Raw genomic sequence first — 19,853 nt, 5'->3', positions numbered from 1 at the left:
GCATGTGCTCGGCCAACTGGAGGAAGGGGATTTCTTGACGTTGTTGGACCTAGAGGACTCATACTTCAATGTACCCATCCACAGGAAACATCGAAAGTTCCTACAGTTCGTGGTGCAAGGCCAGCACTACCAGTTCAGGGCTCTATCATTCGGCTTGAAATCGGCCCCAAGAGTGTTTACAAAATGCCTGGGCCTGGTGGCTGCCCATCTGCGTCTTCAGGGCATACACGTATACCAATACCTGGACGATTGGCCGATACGCCCCCGCTCTTTAGATCTGGCCGACAAGCACACGAAGGAGACCGAATGACTTCTGACAGAGCTGGGATTTTCCGTAAACTATCCGAAGTTCTGTTTGACGCATCGCAGAACGCGCTGTTCCTCAGCACCAAACTCAACACAGTGACTGGCCTGGCGTCGCTCTTGCAGGAGAGGCTAGCAGCCATTCAAGGGACACTGGCTGTCATAGCCGAAGACGGCCACGGTGCGGCCATCAAGTCGTTGCTGGGCATGATGCCGTCCTACATCTACCTCGTCAGTCTCTGCAGGTTGCAGATCGACCCCTACAGGATTTCTTGGATGCACGTTGGATACAAGTGTCCAGGAGTTTTGCAGACAAGATCCCTCTCAACAAAGAGTTCCGGAAGGCGATAGTGGTGCGGGGTGCGCTCCCACATCACCCAGGGGATGGGATTTCAAACCCTGCCATACCAGGAGACTGTTACCACGGATGCCTCACTGGAAGGTTGGGGGGATCATACCGGCCGTCTACACGGCAGAGGTCTGTGGCTTCTAGAGGAGAATGATCTGCACATTAATATCCTGGAGCTACGGGCAGTGTTCTGGGTCTTCACGTCTTTCCTACCCTCTCTGAAGGGCAAGGTTGTGAGGATCTTCACAGACAACACCATCACCATGTTCTACATCAGAAAGCAAGGGGGCGCTCGATCCCCAGCGCTCTTCAAGGTAGCTCAGGACTTGTGGCACTGGGCCTTCGGATAAGGGATGTTCCTAGTCTCTCTCCACCTGGCAGGCGGCAAGAGACCATTGCAGACTCCCTCAGCAGGGAGCTGCGATCCTGCCACAAGTGGGAACTTAGTCAGGATCAGGTGGACCCCCTGTAAGTGAAATGGGGCAGACCCCCGATCAATCTTTTTACCACGCCGGCTAACTCCAAATGCCAGAAGTTTGCCAGCAAATTCCACCAACCGAGGAGCTTGGGGGACGCGTTCTCCTTCCTGTGGGAAGGTCTGTTTATATGCACTTCCCCACATTTCCTCACCTGCTACGTGTCATCAACACACTGTGTCGATGCAAGATGATACTCATCGCCCCGGCGTGGCCCAGGCAGATTTGGTATCCAGACCTGCTCAGACTGTCAGCGTTGCCTCCAGTCAAGTTTCCGGTACTTCCGGATCTGCTCACCAGAGAGGGAGGCGCAATCCTTCAGCACGACCCATGATCGCTGAGCCTTAGAGTTTGGAGGTTATGAGTTGCCGGCAGACTGCAGGGAAGTCCTCGCCAAACCCAGGGCGTCGTCGACTATAAAGTGCTATGGCCATAAGTGGAAGCATTTTGCTACGTGGTGCCGGTCGCAGAAGATTACCCCTCGGAGGGCGACAGCCCCAAAGATTGTTCCATACTTGCTGTCCTTGGCAAAAGCTGGACTGTCTCACGCTTCCATCAAGGTACACCTGGCGGCCATCTCACGCTATACCAGATCCCCGGGTAGCTCCTCACTGTGGTCACACAGACTCGTCAAGGAGTTCCTCAAGGGGCTTTTCCAATCTTTCCCATTGGTGAAGGCTCCTGCCCCAGCATGGGAACTCAACGTGGTCCTGATGAGGCTCATGGGCCACCTTTCAAATCTATGCCTCAAGCCCCACTCAAGTTTCTTTCGTGGAAAACTGTTTTCTTTTTTGGCCATCACCTCTGGCAGACGTGTAGGTGAGATCCAGTCCCTATCCTGCAAGAAACCATATCTGACTTTACAAGAATCAAGGTTGGTACTGCATACACACCGCTCTTTCATGCCAAAGGTTCCATTGAAATTCAACCTCAACGAACCTTTGGTGTTGCCAGTTTTCTTCCCGAAGCCTTCGTCACTGGCAGAGAGCGCCTTGCATTTGCTGGGCCTTGTTCATGCCTTGAAGTTCTACGTAACACACACAGAGTTTTCAGAAGACTTCTCAATTATTTGTGAACTTTGGTCCTTTGAAACATGGGAAGGCCTTGTCCAAGGCTTCCATTTCAAGGTGGGTCTCCGGCTGCTGAGCACCGGAGACCCAAAGTGAAAGCCAAGGCAGGCAGAAACACAACCCGGTTGTGTTTACATGCCGAGGTGTTTCTGCCTACAGCTGATTTCCCATTTGGGGCTCTCGGGTTCCCCACGGGGGGCCCGAGAGCCCCAAATGGGAAATGCTAAATGCTGCAGTGTTTTGCCTAAATCTGATTTCCCATTTGGGGCTCTCGGCCATTGTGGGGAGCCCGAGAGCCCCAAATGGGAAAGCAGATTTAGGCAGAAACACAACCGCGTTGTGTTTCTGCCTGCCTTGGTTTTCACTTTGGGTCTCCGGTGCTCCCCTGGTGGGAGCACCGGAGAACCAAAGTGATAGCCACAGCAGGCAGAAACACAACGCGGTTGTGTTTGAAAACACTGCGGTTTTTCTTTCCGAGTTTCTCAGGCTCCTCTGAGCTGGAGGAGCCTGAGAAACTTGGAAAGAAAAACCGCAGCGTTTTCAAACACAAAGTTGTATTTCTGTTTGCGGTCGCTTCAAAAGCGACCGCAAACATAAATACGTTTTTAAAGCTGCAGTTTTATTTCTAAGTTTTCCGGGCTCCTCCAGCCCGGAAAACTTAGGAAAAAAAACGCAGCTAGTGCTTATTTTTTAAAAAAAATAAATAGCACTTACCGAGATTCAGCTGCAGCTTTCCTGCTCTGGTCTCCGGTCCTCATCCTTCGCGTACAGTACCAATGAAGGAAAAGCCACCCAGCGGTAGCTTTTGTTTACTACAGCTGGCTGGCTTTTCCTTCATTAGTGTCGCAAAAGTAAAAGCCAGCACAGGCAGGCATCCATTTCACAAAATGGATGCGCCCGTGTGCTTGCTTTTGAGAATTTTGAGCTTGAATAGCTCAAACTTTTACATAGGAAGTTTTTTTTTAAAAGTGCTAGTATTATTTTTTTAATGTTGCCTATCTATTTTTAAAATACATTTGTTTACTGGACTATCCCTTTAAGTGTTAATTGCTTTTAGTTGAGCCTTATGTTTCGAAGGGGTGGTGACCACTCAAGGGTGGCAGTGGTCTGCCCTCGGGGTAGCGTACCAGTAAAGAGCTGGTAAGACTTATATACACAACAAAAAGGGTAATGGGACCGCAGGGAAGGGCCCATGAAAACTGTTAGAGAGTTAAGTCCTATATGGGTCCTATTCCCAAAATAACCTCATTGGTTATGTAAAACACTACACCCATTTGTATATTTCAAAGTCATAACCTCACATCACAATTGGATTTTTTGTAAATAAAAACATATTTAATACAAAATATTTGTACATACAATTAAGTCAAACATGTAATACACATACATAACAATAAGTGAAATCATTGAAACCATATATAAACTGGTTGGAGCCATGTAATACACATACATAACAATAAGTGAAATCATTGAAACCATATATTAACTGGTTGGAGCCAAATCAACACTTTTAACCAAACAAGGCCAAAGAGCAAAAAAACAAAACAAAAAGAAAAGTGCCGGACCAAAGCCGGACATAAACAGGAGTTCCTAAATTGTTTTTAGTCTTACAATATTACTTAACAAAATCAAGAATTCCTACTCATATATAGGCATTCAATTTTTCTAGAATACATATTCCTTTGAAAGTGAAATCCCAGGTTAAAAATATTAGGAAGCTGGGATTGGGTCTGCCAACGCATCAGAGGGGAGTTTTTAGAACCCAAAATAATGAATGCCAAAACTGCGTTTTCTTAGCAAATGAAGCACAAAGGGCAGGGTTCAAAACCCAAAGTGGGTGAGGCGTGTTAGTGAAGAGCCTCCAATATCCTCTGATCAAGAAAGTGCGTTTCGGCGGTGGCAACTGTGCGGAGAAAGTAGAATCTTCACCATTGAAAGACTGTTCCGCCTTCGTCAGGGCAATAAGTAGCAAGACCCTGTTGTAGTGAGTGTTGTAGTGAGAGGAAGGAAAAAATGGAAAGCAAGTGCATGAGGGTATGGAAGAAAAAAAAACAGAATTGCTTGTTATGAAACAAACGTATACAAACTTGAGTTTAAGGTGTAGGGAAAATACGCAAACGTCTGTGTGCAAATGTAAGACCATGGTCCTATCTGCACTAAACTGCTACGTGCCATGTGAGGCTAAGCCTCTGATACAGGGGGTACTCTGACAAATTGCAGATGAATCCTGTCGGGTAAAATAAGAATGATGGCCCTTAGTCCCTCACAGGGGATCCTAAAACACCCAGAGCCCCGGCCCACCACATGCGTCCCCTGACCAGCCCCATGGTACGAGGACACGGAGGGAGGCGGGAGAGGGGGAATATCCAATCAAGTGGGGACCAAATGAAGGGGTATAGCTTACCTAAAGTGGTACCAGGAGAAACCGCTGTAGATAAGTCAGTCCTTATGTACTCGGGTGAGAAGATGGGATGTAGGTTGGAGCCAAATGGCGGGCTAAATATAGCCGTGTAGAGAGAGCAAGCCCTGATTGCGGGAAAATATGAGGGCCTGAACCTTGAGAAACCGACAAAAAATTATTATTATGTCGTGAGAGGTAAACATTCCTGTGCCGGAGGGGCAGAAAGCACATAAGAGGTACCCCGATGAGCAAAAAATGGAGGTTACCTTAATTATGATCCAGAAATGGATCCTCTGCAGAAAGTGTTAGTGCGGGAGCACGCTCAGCGAAGAGGAAACAGAGAGGTCCGTGTCTTTCATCACACGGGAGCTGTTAGTTGAGCCTTGCCACCTTCCGTGGTTGTGTAATGTGGTACTGCTGTGTATTCGTTATTCATGAGCATGTGAATCCATGCCAGACCCCATGCTGGATAAGGTTAAATTACTTACCTGTAACTATTGTTCTCCAGCATGGGTCTGGCATGGATACCTTGACTGCACAGCGGTACTCCCAGGAATTCGTCGGATCTATGACTAAATGCAATCCTCTCAAATTCTATGAGGTGTTCCTCACTGGGACATACCATGTTTGTTCCTGATGTATTACATGTCCCTATCTCTTTCTTCTGTCTTTCAGCCTGGATAGGCTGGATGGGTGTAATAATCTTACATTCCTGGTTGACCATGGATATTGGTCTATAGGATCGCATTCCTGACGAGGTTTGCCAGACTTGAGTATTAACAGGAGAATACCCTGCTTGTATGCTTCTTAGTATACAGCTCTCAACCTGGGTGTGATTTTGGAAATTAATTCTTTATAAAAATTCTGCTGGGGGTCCATCCCCTCCCGGTTGGCAATGATAAAATCACAGTCCTTACTTCGTCTTCAGTAATTGGTGCCTCCAATGCTGCCATTTGGTCTGTCTGCAGTCTCGGTAATCAGATCTGTGTTAGAATCTCTGTTATATCTCTAGTGTCCCTCTTCGAATGGATTGTGTCCTCCCACGTATTTCTTATTTTTGATAAATCCACTTCCAGCTTGCTGGCCTTGGAAAAATGTTTCCACAGTAGAGGGCGCTGCGCGTCGACGTCCCTCGAGTCACTGTCCCTCGAAGGCCTCCGTAATGACGCCAACATCACCATAGGTATATATAGTCTCGCGCAGTGTCCGTCGCTCAGTTCCGTTTTTCCGCGCTTCCTAAGCCTCGGAGACGCAACGCTCGGTTCCTCAGTAAAATCTTCAAAAAACGTCGATTTCCTTGGAAAATCTTCAATTACTGCGATGGCATCTTCGTCTGCTTCATCAACGCCAGGATCCGGCTTCAAAAAATGTCGGGATTGTGGAAAAAAGATGTTGTTAACCGATTCTCACAGGATCTGCCTGTGGTGCCTGGGCTCAGAGCACTAGTGTTCAGAATGTGAGGAGTGTATGTCCATGACGACGAAAGCCTTGAGGGAGCATAGGGAGAATCTGGAAAAAGGTAAGACCGTTAAATCCTCTACCCCTTTGAAATTGTCCTCGGCCGAGTCGAGACATTAGTCTCGTCGTCATCGGAGAAGACATTCCCGCTCGAGATCTCGAAGTGGTTCTCACCACTCATCTAGATCGAGACATACTAAGAAGAGGCGTCATAGATCACCTTCCTCTTCATCTTCTAACTTTCCAGAAAGGGTCACCTACCCCACTAAAAACAGCTCTCCAGCTAAGTGGGAGAAATTTCGCAAAAACATGCTAAGGGTCTTCGAGAACGTGGACTTGTCCCCCTCGGAGATGCCTAGAGGTGATACCCCGGGTGAAAGACCCGAAAAAGAAAAACACTGTGAGTCGACCTTGGCAAATAAAAACCCTCGAGAGCGTCATGAGCCCTTGAGTAAGGACAAGGACCCTTCGCATAAAACTGCGTCATCAAAGCCACCGTCGAAGGTGACTTCAACTCATAAGACTGTGTCATCGACGCCGATGAAAGAGAGGCCTTCAAAGCCTCATGTCCCGACGGCACCATTGGTACGCGGGGCGTCGAAGGATCCTTCAAAGATGTTGAAAGGGGCATCGATCATATTGACAACAACGAGTAGAATTCCGATTCTCTCAACGACATCGAGACCATACTCGAGTACATTGACACTGTTTGTACGTTTGTCGAGACCTTTGACATCTACATCGACAACTACAACCCTTTCTCAAGCAGTTTTGACCAATTTGGCTCCCTCATCTCTTGAAATGGGTTTTACCCCTTACCCACGCTCTGACTACTTCAGAGCTTTGTCCTCGATCTATGACGAAGGAGAAGATTGATAATGAGAGGCCTTTGGGCTTACAAACTGCAAGGGTTCCTATTCCAGAGGAACTAATATCTGAGGAAGATAGATTAAGAGATCTTCAGGAATATTTACAAGATGCCAGTGGCATAGATACCTCTCCAGAGGCTGACTTTGCCAGACCAGAACCTGGAGAGCATGCAGAAATGTTTTACAGATCACTTAAGGCAAGAATTATGGAGTTTATTGGGTGGTAACACCTGCACCCTCTTTCCAAAAGGATGACCTAACAGACATCTTAGATAAAGGGCCTCAAGAAGACTCTATAGTCCCTTTTCCTGCAGCATTGCAGAGGAAAATAGCCACAAATTGGGAAACACTGGAGGTTATCCCTGCAGTAAATAAAAAACTCTATGCGAAGTACAGAGTGCCTCAGACCCTGTAGGCTTAAGTAAGCATCCAATCCCAGAGAGTTTAGTAATGCAGGCTGCAACGTCGTTGAGTAGCAAATCGGCATACCCCACTATACCATAAGATACAGATGACATAAAATGTGATGCTATGTTTAAAAAGATCTTTTCGGCGTGCAGCATGGCACTTAAGTCTGTTAACGCCATTTGCACACTAGCAGGATTCAGCCACACCCTTTGGGAGTGCGCTTCATTGGCGTCTGACTGTCTCCCAGAAGGGGAGGAACCAGACGCATTCTTGAATATCATCAAAGATGGGAAGGATGCGATGTGCGAGTTCCTCCAAACAGGTCTCGACTATGCTGACGGCATCAGCAGAGCCCTAGCGGCGAGTACCACAATCCGCAGATTTGCGTGGTTGCGGAAATCTGGTTTTGCTCCTGATGTACAAGCCAGACTTCTGAATATGCCCTTTGACGGCATCTCACTATTTGGCAAAAAAGCTGATGACAGTTTGGAGAAATTGCAAACCTCAAAAGCGGCAGCCAAATCCCTTGGGGCTGCAATTTGTCAAACTCCAAATCACCCCACAGGTACGTCCTGGAGGGGGAAGCCCTTTTGTTTTTACTCAGCATTCGGAAAAGGCAGAGGGCAGCCAGCTCAAAGGGGCCAGATACGATTCACCCATGGTGGATGGGTCAAAGGTACCAAGTCCGCATCAGCAAGGGCTGATTTACCCTCAGCATCTGCGTCAGCCGCTCCTAACCCTCTCTGTGTCTCTCAACACAAAACACCAGTAGCAGGGAGCTTAACTCAACATCTGACAGAATGGCGGGCTATTACGTCAGATGCTTGGGCATTGGAGATAATTGCCCAAGGTTACTGCCTGCCTTTCCTACATACTCCTCAGAGTCATCCACCGGGGAACAACTCTTTGAGGTTTTCAGACCTGCTCCTTATGCAGGAGATCTCAGACCTGCTAGAGAAAGGTGCCATAGAACCGGTACCTGTAGCGGAGAGGAACAAGGGTTGGTACTCCCCCTACTTCCTAATAGCAAAGAAGGATGGAGGATTGAGACCCATCTTGGACTTGGGAGAATTGAACAAATTCATCAGGAAGGACAAGTTCAAGATGGTAACCCTTTCTCAAATCCTTCAGGCCCTCCAGTTCCAGGATTGGTTGGTATCTCTGGAACTTCAGTATGCTTACTTTCACGTGCCAATACATTAAAAGCACAGGAAGTACCTGAGGTTCGTCATTGGCAGTTCTCACTATCAATTTTGGGTTCTGCCATTTGGGCTAACCTCTGCCCCGAGGGTCTTCACCAAGTTAATGGTGGTCGTGGCAACAAGTCTAAGGAGGGAAGGGATTCATGTCTAACCCTACCTGGATGACCGGTAGATCAGAGTAGTGTCCCGGAACAAGCTCAGATTCATCTAGATTATGTTGCCACTTCCTCCACAGGCTGGGCTCCTCCCTCAACTTAAAGAAGTCACAGATGATCCCATCACTGAAACTCCAGTTCATTGGAGCAGTCCTGGACACATCCCTGGGAAAAGCCTTGTCACCAGAGGTGAGGAATCAAGATTTTCTTCAGATGGTGACCAGATTTCAAAATGTCCAGCGTCTTCCACCCTTTGACTTTTTGAGGTTGCTCGGCCTCATGGCATCCTGCATTTTTCTAGTGCCAGAGGCTCGCCTGAGAATGAGATCTCTCCAGTACGCGTTAAGGACCCAGTGGTCGCAATTCTCAGGAAGAATGTCAGATCTCCTACAAATCCCGAACAGAGTAGCACAAGACCTTCAGTGGTGGGCCTGTCGGGAGAACACCTTGAAAGGAGAACCGTTTTGGCAACCATGATCGGAGATGACAGTAGTCACGGACGCCTCACTCATGGGGTGAGGAGCCCATGCCAACGACTAAACCATCAGCGGTCGATGGGCTCCATCGGAGTCCATACTACACTTCAACCTATTAGAGCTGAGAGCGATCAGGCTAGCACTGAAAGCTTTCCTGCCATCAGTACAGGGGAAAAATGTTCTGATAATGACGGACAACACAGTGGCCATGAACTACCTCAACAAAAGAGGAGGCGTAGGGTCACTGCCACTGTGCAGAGAGGCAATGCAGCTCTGGGTCTGGGCAATACAAGAAGATATTTCTCTGTCAGCAGTTCACCTAGCCGGAGATAAGAACACGGCGGCGGATGCTCTGAGCAGGCAGACCAGTCTCCCACGAGTCAGAACTAGCTCAGGAAGTCCTTCAAGAGATCTTTGCCCTTTGGGGAACCCCTCAGGTGGATCGGTTCGCCACCAGTATCAACCGGAAGTACGATCAGTATTGCTCAAGGGAATTTCCCCTGAAAGGCACTGTAGGGGACGCGTTCGTGGTGGACTGGTAGTTTCCACTTCTGTATGCGTTTCCTCCAGTCCCAGTCATTCCTCAAGTGATCAGGAGGTTGAGGAGATTCCAGAAACCCATGATTCTAATTGCCCCAGATTGGGCCAGGAGAACGTGGTACCCGGATCTTCTAGACATGTCCATCTGTCCTGCAATTCGTATTTCACAAAGAGAGGATCTTCTCTCGCAAGAGGAAGGTCAGGTTCTCTAACCGGATAGCAGGACTCTCAACCTTTCAGAAACCAAGTGTGATACAAAGATTGGGACCTTCCGGATGACGTAATGGAGGTGTTGCTTTCAGCCAGAAGGCCAGCAACTAAATCTTTATACTGCTGCCGTTGGAAAAAATTCTGCAGCTGGTATAGAGATAAGGATATTGACCCTTTTTCACGTAGTACACCGATGGTGTTCTCTTTCCTACTATAGTTGGCAAATTCCGTCCTTCAAGTTGGCACAATCAAGGGTTACCTCGCCACGCTATCTATCTTTAAACGCACGGCTGAGGAACCTTCATATTTCAGGTTGCCCCCAGTCATTCAGTTTCTGAAAGGGTTGAATAATGTTTTTCCCCCAACTCCTTTTCAAGTTCCCCTGTGGGATTTAAATCTAGTACTCCATTTGAAGCTCTTCATTTCTGTCCATTAAGGTTTCTCACTCTGAAAACAGTCTTCCTAGTGGCTTTAGCTTCTGCCAGAAGAGTGAGTGAATTACAAACTTTATCTTGCAAACCTCCACAAACAGTCTTTCACAAAGATAAAGTAGTTCTTCAAGTGAAGCCAAATTTCCTCCCAAAGGTTGTCTCAGAATTCCATATCACACAAAATATAACCTTGATTTCATTTTACCCTCCTCTTCACCCAGGGAAAGAGAAAGAGAGATTGCACAGGCTGGATCCAAGGCGTGCCTTGAGCTTTTACACTAACAGACTTGCTAGGATTAGATAAGCAGATCAGTTGTTTGTGGGGTATGCAGGACATAAACTATGTTTACCTATCACGAAACAGACCATCTCAAGATGGATAATACTGCCTATCATAGAGTGCTATAAATTGCTAGGAAAAGATCCTCCTCAACTCCTCAGGGCTCATTCAACCAGGTGTATCACAGCCTCGTCAGCTCTCCAAAGAGGAGTTGCAATTAAAGGCATATGTGCGGCTGCCACATGGTCGTCTGCACATAGTTTCACCAAATTCTACAGTCTAGATTCCTCCACTGGCCAGGAGACTAAATTTGGGAAAGCTGTGTTGCACTCCGTGCATCTTTAAGAAATCATTACGTTTTACTCCCGCCTCCTATTACACATAACTGCTTTGGGAGTCTTTCAAAGATGAGGAATACATGGGAGGACACAATCCATTTGAAGAACAAGTTACTTACCATCTGTAACATTCTTTCGACTGGATGTTCCTCCCACATATTCCTTATCGCACCTCCCATCCTTCCCTGCAGTAAAACTTCCCTTGTAGATGCAGCCTACACTCCTTCAAGGGTACTAACCATCCCATACTGGGCAAACACAGCACCTCAAAATGGAACTGAGCAACGGATGCTGCGCAAGACTATTTATACCTATGGTGACATTGGCGTTGATACGTAGGCCTTCGAGGGACACCGACTCGAGGGACATCGAGATGCAGCGCCCTCTACTGTGAAACATTTTTTCCGAGGTCAGCAAGCTGGAAGTGGATTTATCAAAGGTAAGGAATACGTAGGAGGAACATCCAGTCGAAAGAACGTTACAGTTGGTAAGTAACTTGTCTGTCTGCGCCGTTCTATATAGGGTTTCATAAAATCTTCGGTAGGTATCATTGATCTCACACTGAGATCTCCATACCTCTCTATACTTGTCTTTAACTGCACAAATCATTTATCGCAGTTCTTCCCTGCAGCACAGCCGTGCCAGCATCTTTCCGGGTTTGTCCCCTTGTTTGTGTATTCTCTCTGTGAATTTCGCAGTCATATTTGCCCAGCCTATTCCATTTGCCCAAACAATTCTGTCTCAGAATTCTTATCTCCTCCTCTCTCTTCTTCCAATGGCATTGCCTCTTCTAATCTCTGAATGCGTGTCTCTCTACCTGATGCACTATCCACTAAAGACGTTCAGACTCCCCCCAACCATAGCAATCACTATGCACCTCATTACTACCTTAAATTAGGTTATATGTGATTTTACCGATAGAAAATATAGAGTGGTACATGTCTTTGTGGTCATAAACCAAATTCTTTGTTTTATTTTTAATTTGGGGGTGTGCCCCACCAATCCCCCTGATTTTCCACCCTTAACACCACCCCAGTCACATCCGACCCATCTTAACCTTTTACCCCAGTACACTTTATACATTTATTTAATCTTTTCTGTGTTTTTTGGTGTTGTAGTCCGGTCTGTTATATACCACTCTGTAATGTTTGCGATAAATTGACTGGGTACCCCTTAAACATTACCCATAAAACCTCTTCACTTGTGATGCTGCATATGTTTGGGGTAAATATTTCTTCAATCTTGTCTGCCATATGTTCTCGAAAAAAAAAAATTAGTCAGGGCTTCTTTTCTTAACCTCCAGGTTGGTACCGAAGCCCTTGCAATGCCCAGTTGCCATGACACAAATAGCAGAGATTGATCTGAAAGCGTCCTGCCCTAGTGGCACTAGTGAATTCTCCCAACCTCTCGAGCCCCGTGAAAAGTTAATCGATCAGTGTTTGTAATTTATGTGGGTGTAAGAAGTATGATTACCCCCTACAATCCCCATTTAGTCCTCTCCAGACCTTCGCCAACTCAGACTCCCTCAGTAGTTGTCATAACACCCTTTCCAGTGGGGCCATCCTAAAGCGTTTCTCGTACGATGGATCTTATCTCGGGTCTAGTGGACAATTACAATCCCCACCTATGATGGGTCAGAAATGAAAATCGGACACAAAGTTGTCATATTTGTGGTTAAAGACTTTTATTAATAAAAAGTGGGTTGGAAAAATCTCTCTCTGACCCTGCACTAAGGAATTTTCATACCTAAAACTAAAAACTAAGGATCTGTCTGTTTCAGGATGTCAAAATCAAAACTGCCCTTGTGTCCAAACGTTCTATCCCAACCCTTACACTACAAATGAAATCATGAAGTGAAAATTGACATTTCTTTAATCTGGTGATATCCAAAAATGTTGATAAAGGAAAAATAGAACAGCTCCAATATAAAAGTTCCCCAAGGTAAAAGAACCTTGGTTCCAGAGGGTGATTCCCTTCCCCTGGATTCTTCAATACTATGTCAATGATTCTTGGTCTAACAGTTCTTTGTGTCTTTCATGGCACACATCAATCCTTTTGTTACAGAGCTCCTTAGCCTTGTAGTTCCTTCTTTCAAATGTTCCTTTGTTCAAAGTTTCCTTCTTTGATTTAATAAACACAGTCCTTTCGTGGGACTTCCTATAGATTTACAACTGCCTGGTATACTCCCCTGCCAGGTCTTCTCACATTCATAAGTAAACCTTTTTAATTCCACAATTGCACTTAAGTTCTGTATTTCTGGTTGTTTCAACATTCGCTCTTGGTTTCCCCCAAATCTACATTGCATATTCTTATATATGGCTGGGGCTCATATTTGCAATATCTCCTCTTGGGTTGGAAATAATCTTTTCAATATCTCATGTTTCAGAGACTTTTAAGTTTACAAATGGTGTTTGGCGTGGTTGCTGAAATGCCCAGGGGGGGTCCCACTTGGCTTGGGTTGACTCACCGGATCTTTGTGGCATCTTCGGTCCCATTTGTGCTTACACAGCAAGACTTTGCCACCCTCTTTTCACCTGGACTGTGTCACGTCGTTCCAGTTCCTCTCACGGCTTCCTGTCAGGACACCTGCTTTTATTCAGGTTGCTGTAAGTCTAGTGTTGCTTTCTCTGACTGCCAAACGCCCAGGAGTCTTCTCTTTGTTCCTGGCATGTCTGTGGCACGTCCTGCTCACACAACATTTCTCCACCTCTTTGCTGTCTAGACCCTTGGCTGCACCACACTGGTCTGTGCTCCCAGGGACCATGTGCCTCGCTGAGAGGTACAACTTCTTCCAAACAGCAGCAGCCGCTTGCAATTGGTTTTCAATCTTTAACTGTCCCACGCGCCAGTGTATTGTGAAAACAACCAGCATACTCCTTGAGTTTGAGGCCCTTTCCGATCTGTTTTGATCCAGTCTTCCTCTCCTAGTACGTGGGTAATTCTGGAAGATGAAGTCCACTGATGTTGACGACTGGTGTGAATTACTTGACAAATTACTTGCAGTCTTTGAACATGATGAGCCAGTACTATATGGATGATAATTAGGGGCTGGGAAAGACAGTCTTGGAGCTTTTACCCTTTTGCCCAAGGATTGAAGTTTGGTAAAAAGGGCTTTGGGAAAAAGTTTCTCTGTTTTCCCTAAAAGGGGAAACAGATGCATGGCAATAGGCCATTAGGGTATTGGGTATCAACGTGTCTTCTTCATGGGCAAATGGGGGATACCATGTCTCACCCAGTGAAGCCATGACACCTCTTGGAGGCCGTCTCCTTCCATGTGATCCTCCCTCAGATAGCCACCCTCAGGGTCAGGGTCAGGATCAGGTAGCGACTGCAGTCCCCTGGCCACATGGGAGGTGGTTACACCTGGGATGACTCCTTTGGATTCATCACACCACCCGAGATCGACATCATGCCTCGGTAAGGGCCCAGACTTGTATACAGCAGGCATCATGATTGGGAGCATAAGTAGTGATTATGCACACCTCTCAATTTTCTACAAATCCATGTACTAGGGCCTTCCGTCCCTCATCTGTTTATACCTCTGTAGCATACCTGGAGTATGTCGCACCATAACCAACCCATTCCCATTTCATCAGTATCACTGCCTGTTTTTCTCATCATGAGATGCGTTTCTTGCAGCAACGCAATCCCAATTTGTTTCCTATGAAAATGCATACCCACTCTATTACACTTAATGTAACCGTTCAGGCCTCTAACCTTGCAGGCAGGAGGCTACTGTCAGTTTGTTGGAAATATGAGATTCTCACCCCTACCTGCTTCCTTTCTCCAGGTGTCCCATCCGCCCAATGTTTTGATCCTGAGTGCGCTGCCCCTCTCTTCACATTTTTGGAGTATACTGATGCCCATCACCACCAGTCCTTGCCCTGGTTGGGTTCTCTGTGTCATTAGTCAATCTTTCCGTTTGTCGCTCTGCAATATCCGATCCACACAGCTGTTAGCTCGCAGCAGGCCCTTCCACAACAATAATAACCCCCCTCTTCCCAAACTAGGAGGTTGGCTGGTGAATACCCTAAATTGGTATTCTTCATAAACTAGAATGAGGGCAATCAGCCAGTCTATCTACTACTGTACTACAAACCCTCTAAATTGAGACATACCCATGAGCAGACCCCCCAGTTTGCCGGCCCATCTACTTCCCTTGTAACCTATGAACCTCCCACCACTCTTGTCTTGCAGAAATGTTACCCTTAGTGATGTTATCCGTCAGCAGTTTGTATCTCGCCTCTCCTGCATGGGGGCCATTGTATTGGCATCCATCCATTGGTTTGCGTCTTCCGGGTTCTCGAAGAACTGCGCCCTTGCCTTATCAGGATTTTCAATTTAGCAGAATATATAAGCATATATTTTAGCCCCAGTTGACGGAGTCTCTTTCATGGGTCCAAACCGGCTCCTATGCCACTGCACTTGCATTGTGTAGTGTGGGTAGATCCCTAGTGTAGCAGATGCTCTTTTTATCACTCCTCCACCCTTGGAGAATGCCAAGATACGCTCCTTGTCTTTATAGTTCAAACATTTAGCTATCAGTGCCTCCCCTCGGAGGGGCAACCAGAGGAGCTTTCAATGCCGAGAATGTATGTACCCTCTCTATGGTAAATCCCTGTGTAAGCATTTCCAGGCCCACCTCTTGAAGATTCTCAACATGTGGTGGGGTCCCGTCCATCCTTTCCTTCTGGCAGACCAAAGATTTTCTGTTACTTCTTCTCACCTTTCCCTCAGCTTCCTCTGCTCTGTTTTCCAATATCTTCACCTTCATGGTCGAGTCGTTCACCTCAGTCTTCAGCTCTCTGGTAACTTTCATAGTATCTTCCACAATAGACTCTGTGGCTCCCACTCTGAAGGCCAGAGACCACAATCCAGTTTGACTAGGCTTAAGTCAATCGTTATTTCATCAATTCTGGTTTCCATAGATGTGCGCAGAGCCACAATAGCCTCAAATATTTGCGTGTTCTCTCCAGCTGGTGAGGACTTTATATCCCCCACTGCCTCCACGGCCCTTTGTAGAGACAGCACTCATTTATTGTTTCTTATCAAAGGCCTCCATTTTCATTTTTTAACCACCTCCCCACCCCCTAATGCCGTCTGCCTGACATGTGCCTTTCTCAGTTATCTCTTGGCCCCTGAGATTGCTTCCCCTCCAACCATCTGTTCTTTAGTGAGGTGAACCCATCTTGCGTTTCAGAGCTTCTATTAAGTTTATTAAGAATACCAACGCTATTTACAGGATCCACCGGAAGATCCTTTATCGCGCATCCTTACACCATGACTATTGGCCACGCCCCCCTGATCCCTTATGTCATGGTTACTGATTATGTAGCCCTCCAGCTATTTTGGATTAGAACTCTCATGATCCTTTACCACTCACTATGCTGTCTAGGGCTAATGGGAGTTGAGGTCCACATAATGAGTAACCATGCTGTAGACACATCAAAAGACTCTTGAACTAGGACCCAACTATTAAAAGAAATCTACCAAAGTTCCTGTATTTTGTGATTTTTCCCATACCACCTCACTGAGGCCTTGAATCTCAGTCCATAACATTTATGTTATGTTGATTTATACCGCTCACCGCTGCCATTTGCATGGTCTCCAGGCGCTCATGATACTGAGGTTTCAGGTATAACACACAAGTATTCCGTTATTTAAATTTCAGATATCAATGGTAATATCTGGGCTTGTCTTTTATGTTTTCAAATAGGCCAATGGGCCCTTCTTCTTGCCAAGTGTAGTTAGAAAGATGATTGGCACCACTTCCCCACCTCTGGTTTGTATGTGGGAGCAGCACATTTTAACTCTCCTTTCATTTTCTTCTTAGGCAGGCCCAGGGCCAGAGGGCGGGCGCGGTGCACGTGTGGTTTGGGTCTGTGCTGGCAAATACCTCCTGGTATCTGGATTTGATAGGTAAGAGCATTTTATTTCCCTGTTTTATACTTTGGAAGATGCAAAAATGATGTTAATAAGAGGAAAGGGGGCGGGTTTGAGAGTGAACCAACTAGTGGATCAATAGATGGGTAGCAAGGAAAAACGAATAAGTGAAGCAAATGAGAGGAAAACTGAGTGAGAAGCAAAATAGAATTTCAGAAAAAAACAGCAAATGGTGGTAAGGTAGGGGCAGATAGATAAGCAGCACCAGTTGAAGAATTACTATGCTATAAGTTAGCACAGCAAGCTCTAAAAGTAGAAAGCCATAAAATAGATGTGGAAAAAACAGCAGAGCAATGGCTGCAGTGGAAAGCAATGTTAACTGCAATAGCTGAGCAAGTGAGAGTGGTCGAGGTAATGGATGGGAAAGGCACAAAGCATGGTAACTAAAAGAAAGCAATCTGACTAAAAAGGGGACACATGGAAAGCAGAGGTAAATGGGAAGATAAAACAGCAAGCACATGTCGGGTCAGGTGGAAGAAAAGTGGAGGAGAGTAGACCAGGATGAAACAGGAGAGCAGACCTTTTGTCACATAATTGTATATCCATCCATCCCCCTTCACTTTACATGAGAGATGACCTCCCCCTTAACAGGGAAAGGAACTGGATAATGGCAAAGAGGTTAGTAAAATAAAGGAAGGGGGCGACCCCAGCTGAGATCTGACCAACCCTTATATGCAATTGCTCAACCCTCCTCATCCTCACTCTTTTTCTCCTTGAAAGCTAGCGAGTAAAAACAAGTACATCATTTACAGGTAACAAAGAATGCTAAAACTGGATTAAAATCACCAGAACTTTTAAAACTCGAATAAGGAAGGAAGCTAGGCCTATATCGAATAGTAATAGGTTTTGGAAGTTTGCATGCTGGTAAATTATAAATAAGCCACTTTGAAAGTAATGAATGTTTGAAACTGTTAGCAACCATACATTGGGCCCTCTGAGACATAGGGTGCCCTGCATCACACATTGTTCTTCATTGCATATTGCCCATGAGGGCATGTGTGGTAATTTTTAAACCACCTGGTTCTTTTTGAAAGCTGGGAAGCATTTTGGGCCAGGAAAGTGGTTCTGTAAACATCCTTCTTAAAGTGCTGCCTAGTGTTCAGCCTGTTTGGTCTTTTTGCCTCTGCAACTGTTGATTGTATTGAAACTGGTCCATGCTCTCCGAGACCACTGGGTTAGAAGGGTTTTCCACAAACCAAAGGCCATTAAAAAGTCATAGATACAGTTCCATGGGTGAATTTTGATTAGTCATCTGCATACTGTGAGAAACCTGAGGGTATTCTCCCAAGCCAGCCTTGAAAATCCCTTATTCAAGTGGCCTTGGAAGGGCTGATGCTCTCAAACCCCAACCCCAGGGGTGGACGGAAGAAGGAGGATCACCTGAAAGGCTGAACTTGAGGTTGTGCCTGGGGAAAGGCCCCAGGTGAGGCACAGTATTATACCGAGGGAAAGGAGGCAGAGACCCCTGAAGTCTTTGTAGGCTATTTGACATCTACCTCTCTTCCTCTTAGGGAATCTATCAGGCCCAGATGCAACAACCCCTCCATATATAGCCAACCAACTAGGAGGCCAAACCTTGTTACCCTCGAAAACCCCAACTCTATTAATCTCCTTTTTTTCTGTTGTCCACCCTAATAATCCTGGTCATTTCCATTTGTTTAGCAAACTCACCAATCTCACCCTTCTCACCTTATCAACAGCCCTAGGACGAAGAATATCATTTTCCATGACAACCCCCTCCTTCTGACGCGAAAGCTTTTGCATATCACGATGGACGACGGACTAACGCCCAAGCCATTTACCTGACATGTCCCAACACAAGGGTCCGGCAATTGACCAAAACCGCACAAACCACAAGGCCCTTTTCCTTCCCCAAAGGGATAAAAGGTGGAGCACAAGATGAGCAAGGCAGACCGAACAACGAGAGAGCTAACTCAGCACAGGAGTTCAAGAGGAGGAGAAAGACTGCACAAACCAAGAGGGTTACAAGGGAAGAAGCGACCTTGCCCTTTCTGACGAAGGTCAGTGAATCCTCCGCAGAAGGAATTGTAAGACCACAAACAATAGCCAGTGTGTGTTGTAACAGATGTCAGCAGTACACTGGACCCTCCTCTGCTGATAACCAAGCCGGGGAGAGACGCTTGTCTCCGTGGTACCAACCTTAACTCCAGAGAGAAGAAAAGCCAAGCGGTTCATCCCAGCCGGTGATTGGAAGGGAGAGCCGATAAGAAACCGAACTGTGTTGAACGAAAGTAGCAAACGGCTACTTGAATTGTGAAAGAATACAAAGAACGTTTGATATTAGGAGGAGGAAAACCAGCAACATAGGAGTCTGGCATCACGTGGGTGCTCACGCAGGAAACTCTGGGAGATTACCCGATTGTTGAAACTACCATTACCAGAAGGCCTTGGGAAAGGTACATAGGAAAGGTCATACATAGGTACAGTAAAATCCTCTGTACAGTCGAAAGTCTTTGACTGACAGAAGATTGTGAAGCTAAAGGAACCGAATCAGGAAAACTGATTGACAAAAGTGAACCCAAAGGACTGATGCCGATAAACAAGAGGGAGAAGTCTAAAGTCCCAATATACAGTGTGTAGACAAGAGTGAACCCAGCAGAGGGATGTCCATAGTGAACTGTTTAAAAGGACATTAGGTTTGTGAATATCACAGATGAAAATTGCATTGAAAGCTATAGTGAACCCGACGGTGGGAGGCGAATAGTCGAGTAGAATCTGAGCCAGGAAGAGGGGGATCCAAGTGTGAGAAGCCATCACCCACTGACCTGTGAATGCAGCAAAGAAAAGTACAACAGTGAAAGTCTTTGAATGCATGTCATGCCAGAGTGTACCCGACAGAGAGAAGATCCTATTGGAGAAGGGCCAAATACACCCATAGAAGAACTCTAGAACTTTTTGTTGAACTTTTGTTTTGTACTTTAAA

The 19,853-nt window shown here is 46.2% G+C and overlaps 1 protein-coding gene across 1 annotated transcript in view; it reads left to right on the top strand.

Annotated features, from left to right (window-relative positions):
• Window positions 1-19,853, top strand: part of CORO7 (coronin 7) — a 1,792,839-nt gene that overhangs the window by 1,674,428 nt on the left and 98,558 nt on the right. Inside the window, exon 20 of the mRNA XM_069646849.1 lies at window positions 16,800-16,885. Coding sequence (XP_069502950.1) covers window positions 16,800-16,885 — 86 coding nt within the window. The remainder of the gene's footprint in view (window positions 1-16,799; window positions 16,886-19,853) is intronic.

Source organism: Ambystoma mexicanum, chromosome 2q (assembly GCF_040938575.1).
Source record: "Ambystoma mexicanum isolate Mex_15411 chromosome 2q, UKY_AmexF1_1, whole genome shotgun sequence".
Lineage (NCBI taxonomy): Eukaryota > Metazoa > Chordata > Amphibia > Caudata > Ambystomatidae > Ambystoma > Ambystoma mexicanum.
The sequence above is the reverse complement of the archived record's forward strand: the minus strand, read 5'-3'. Positions and strand labels throughout refer to the sequence as shown.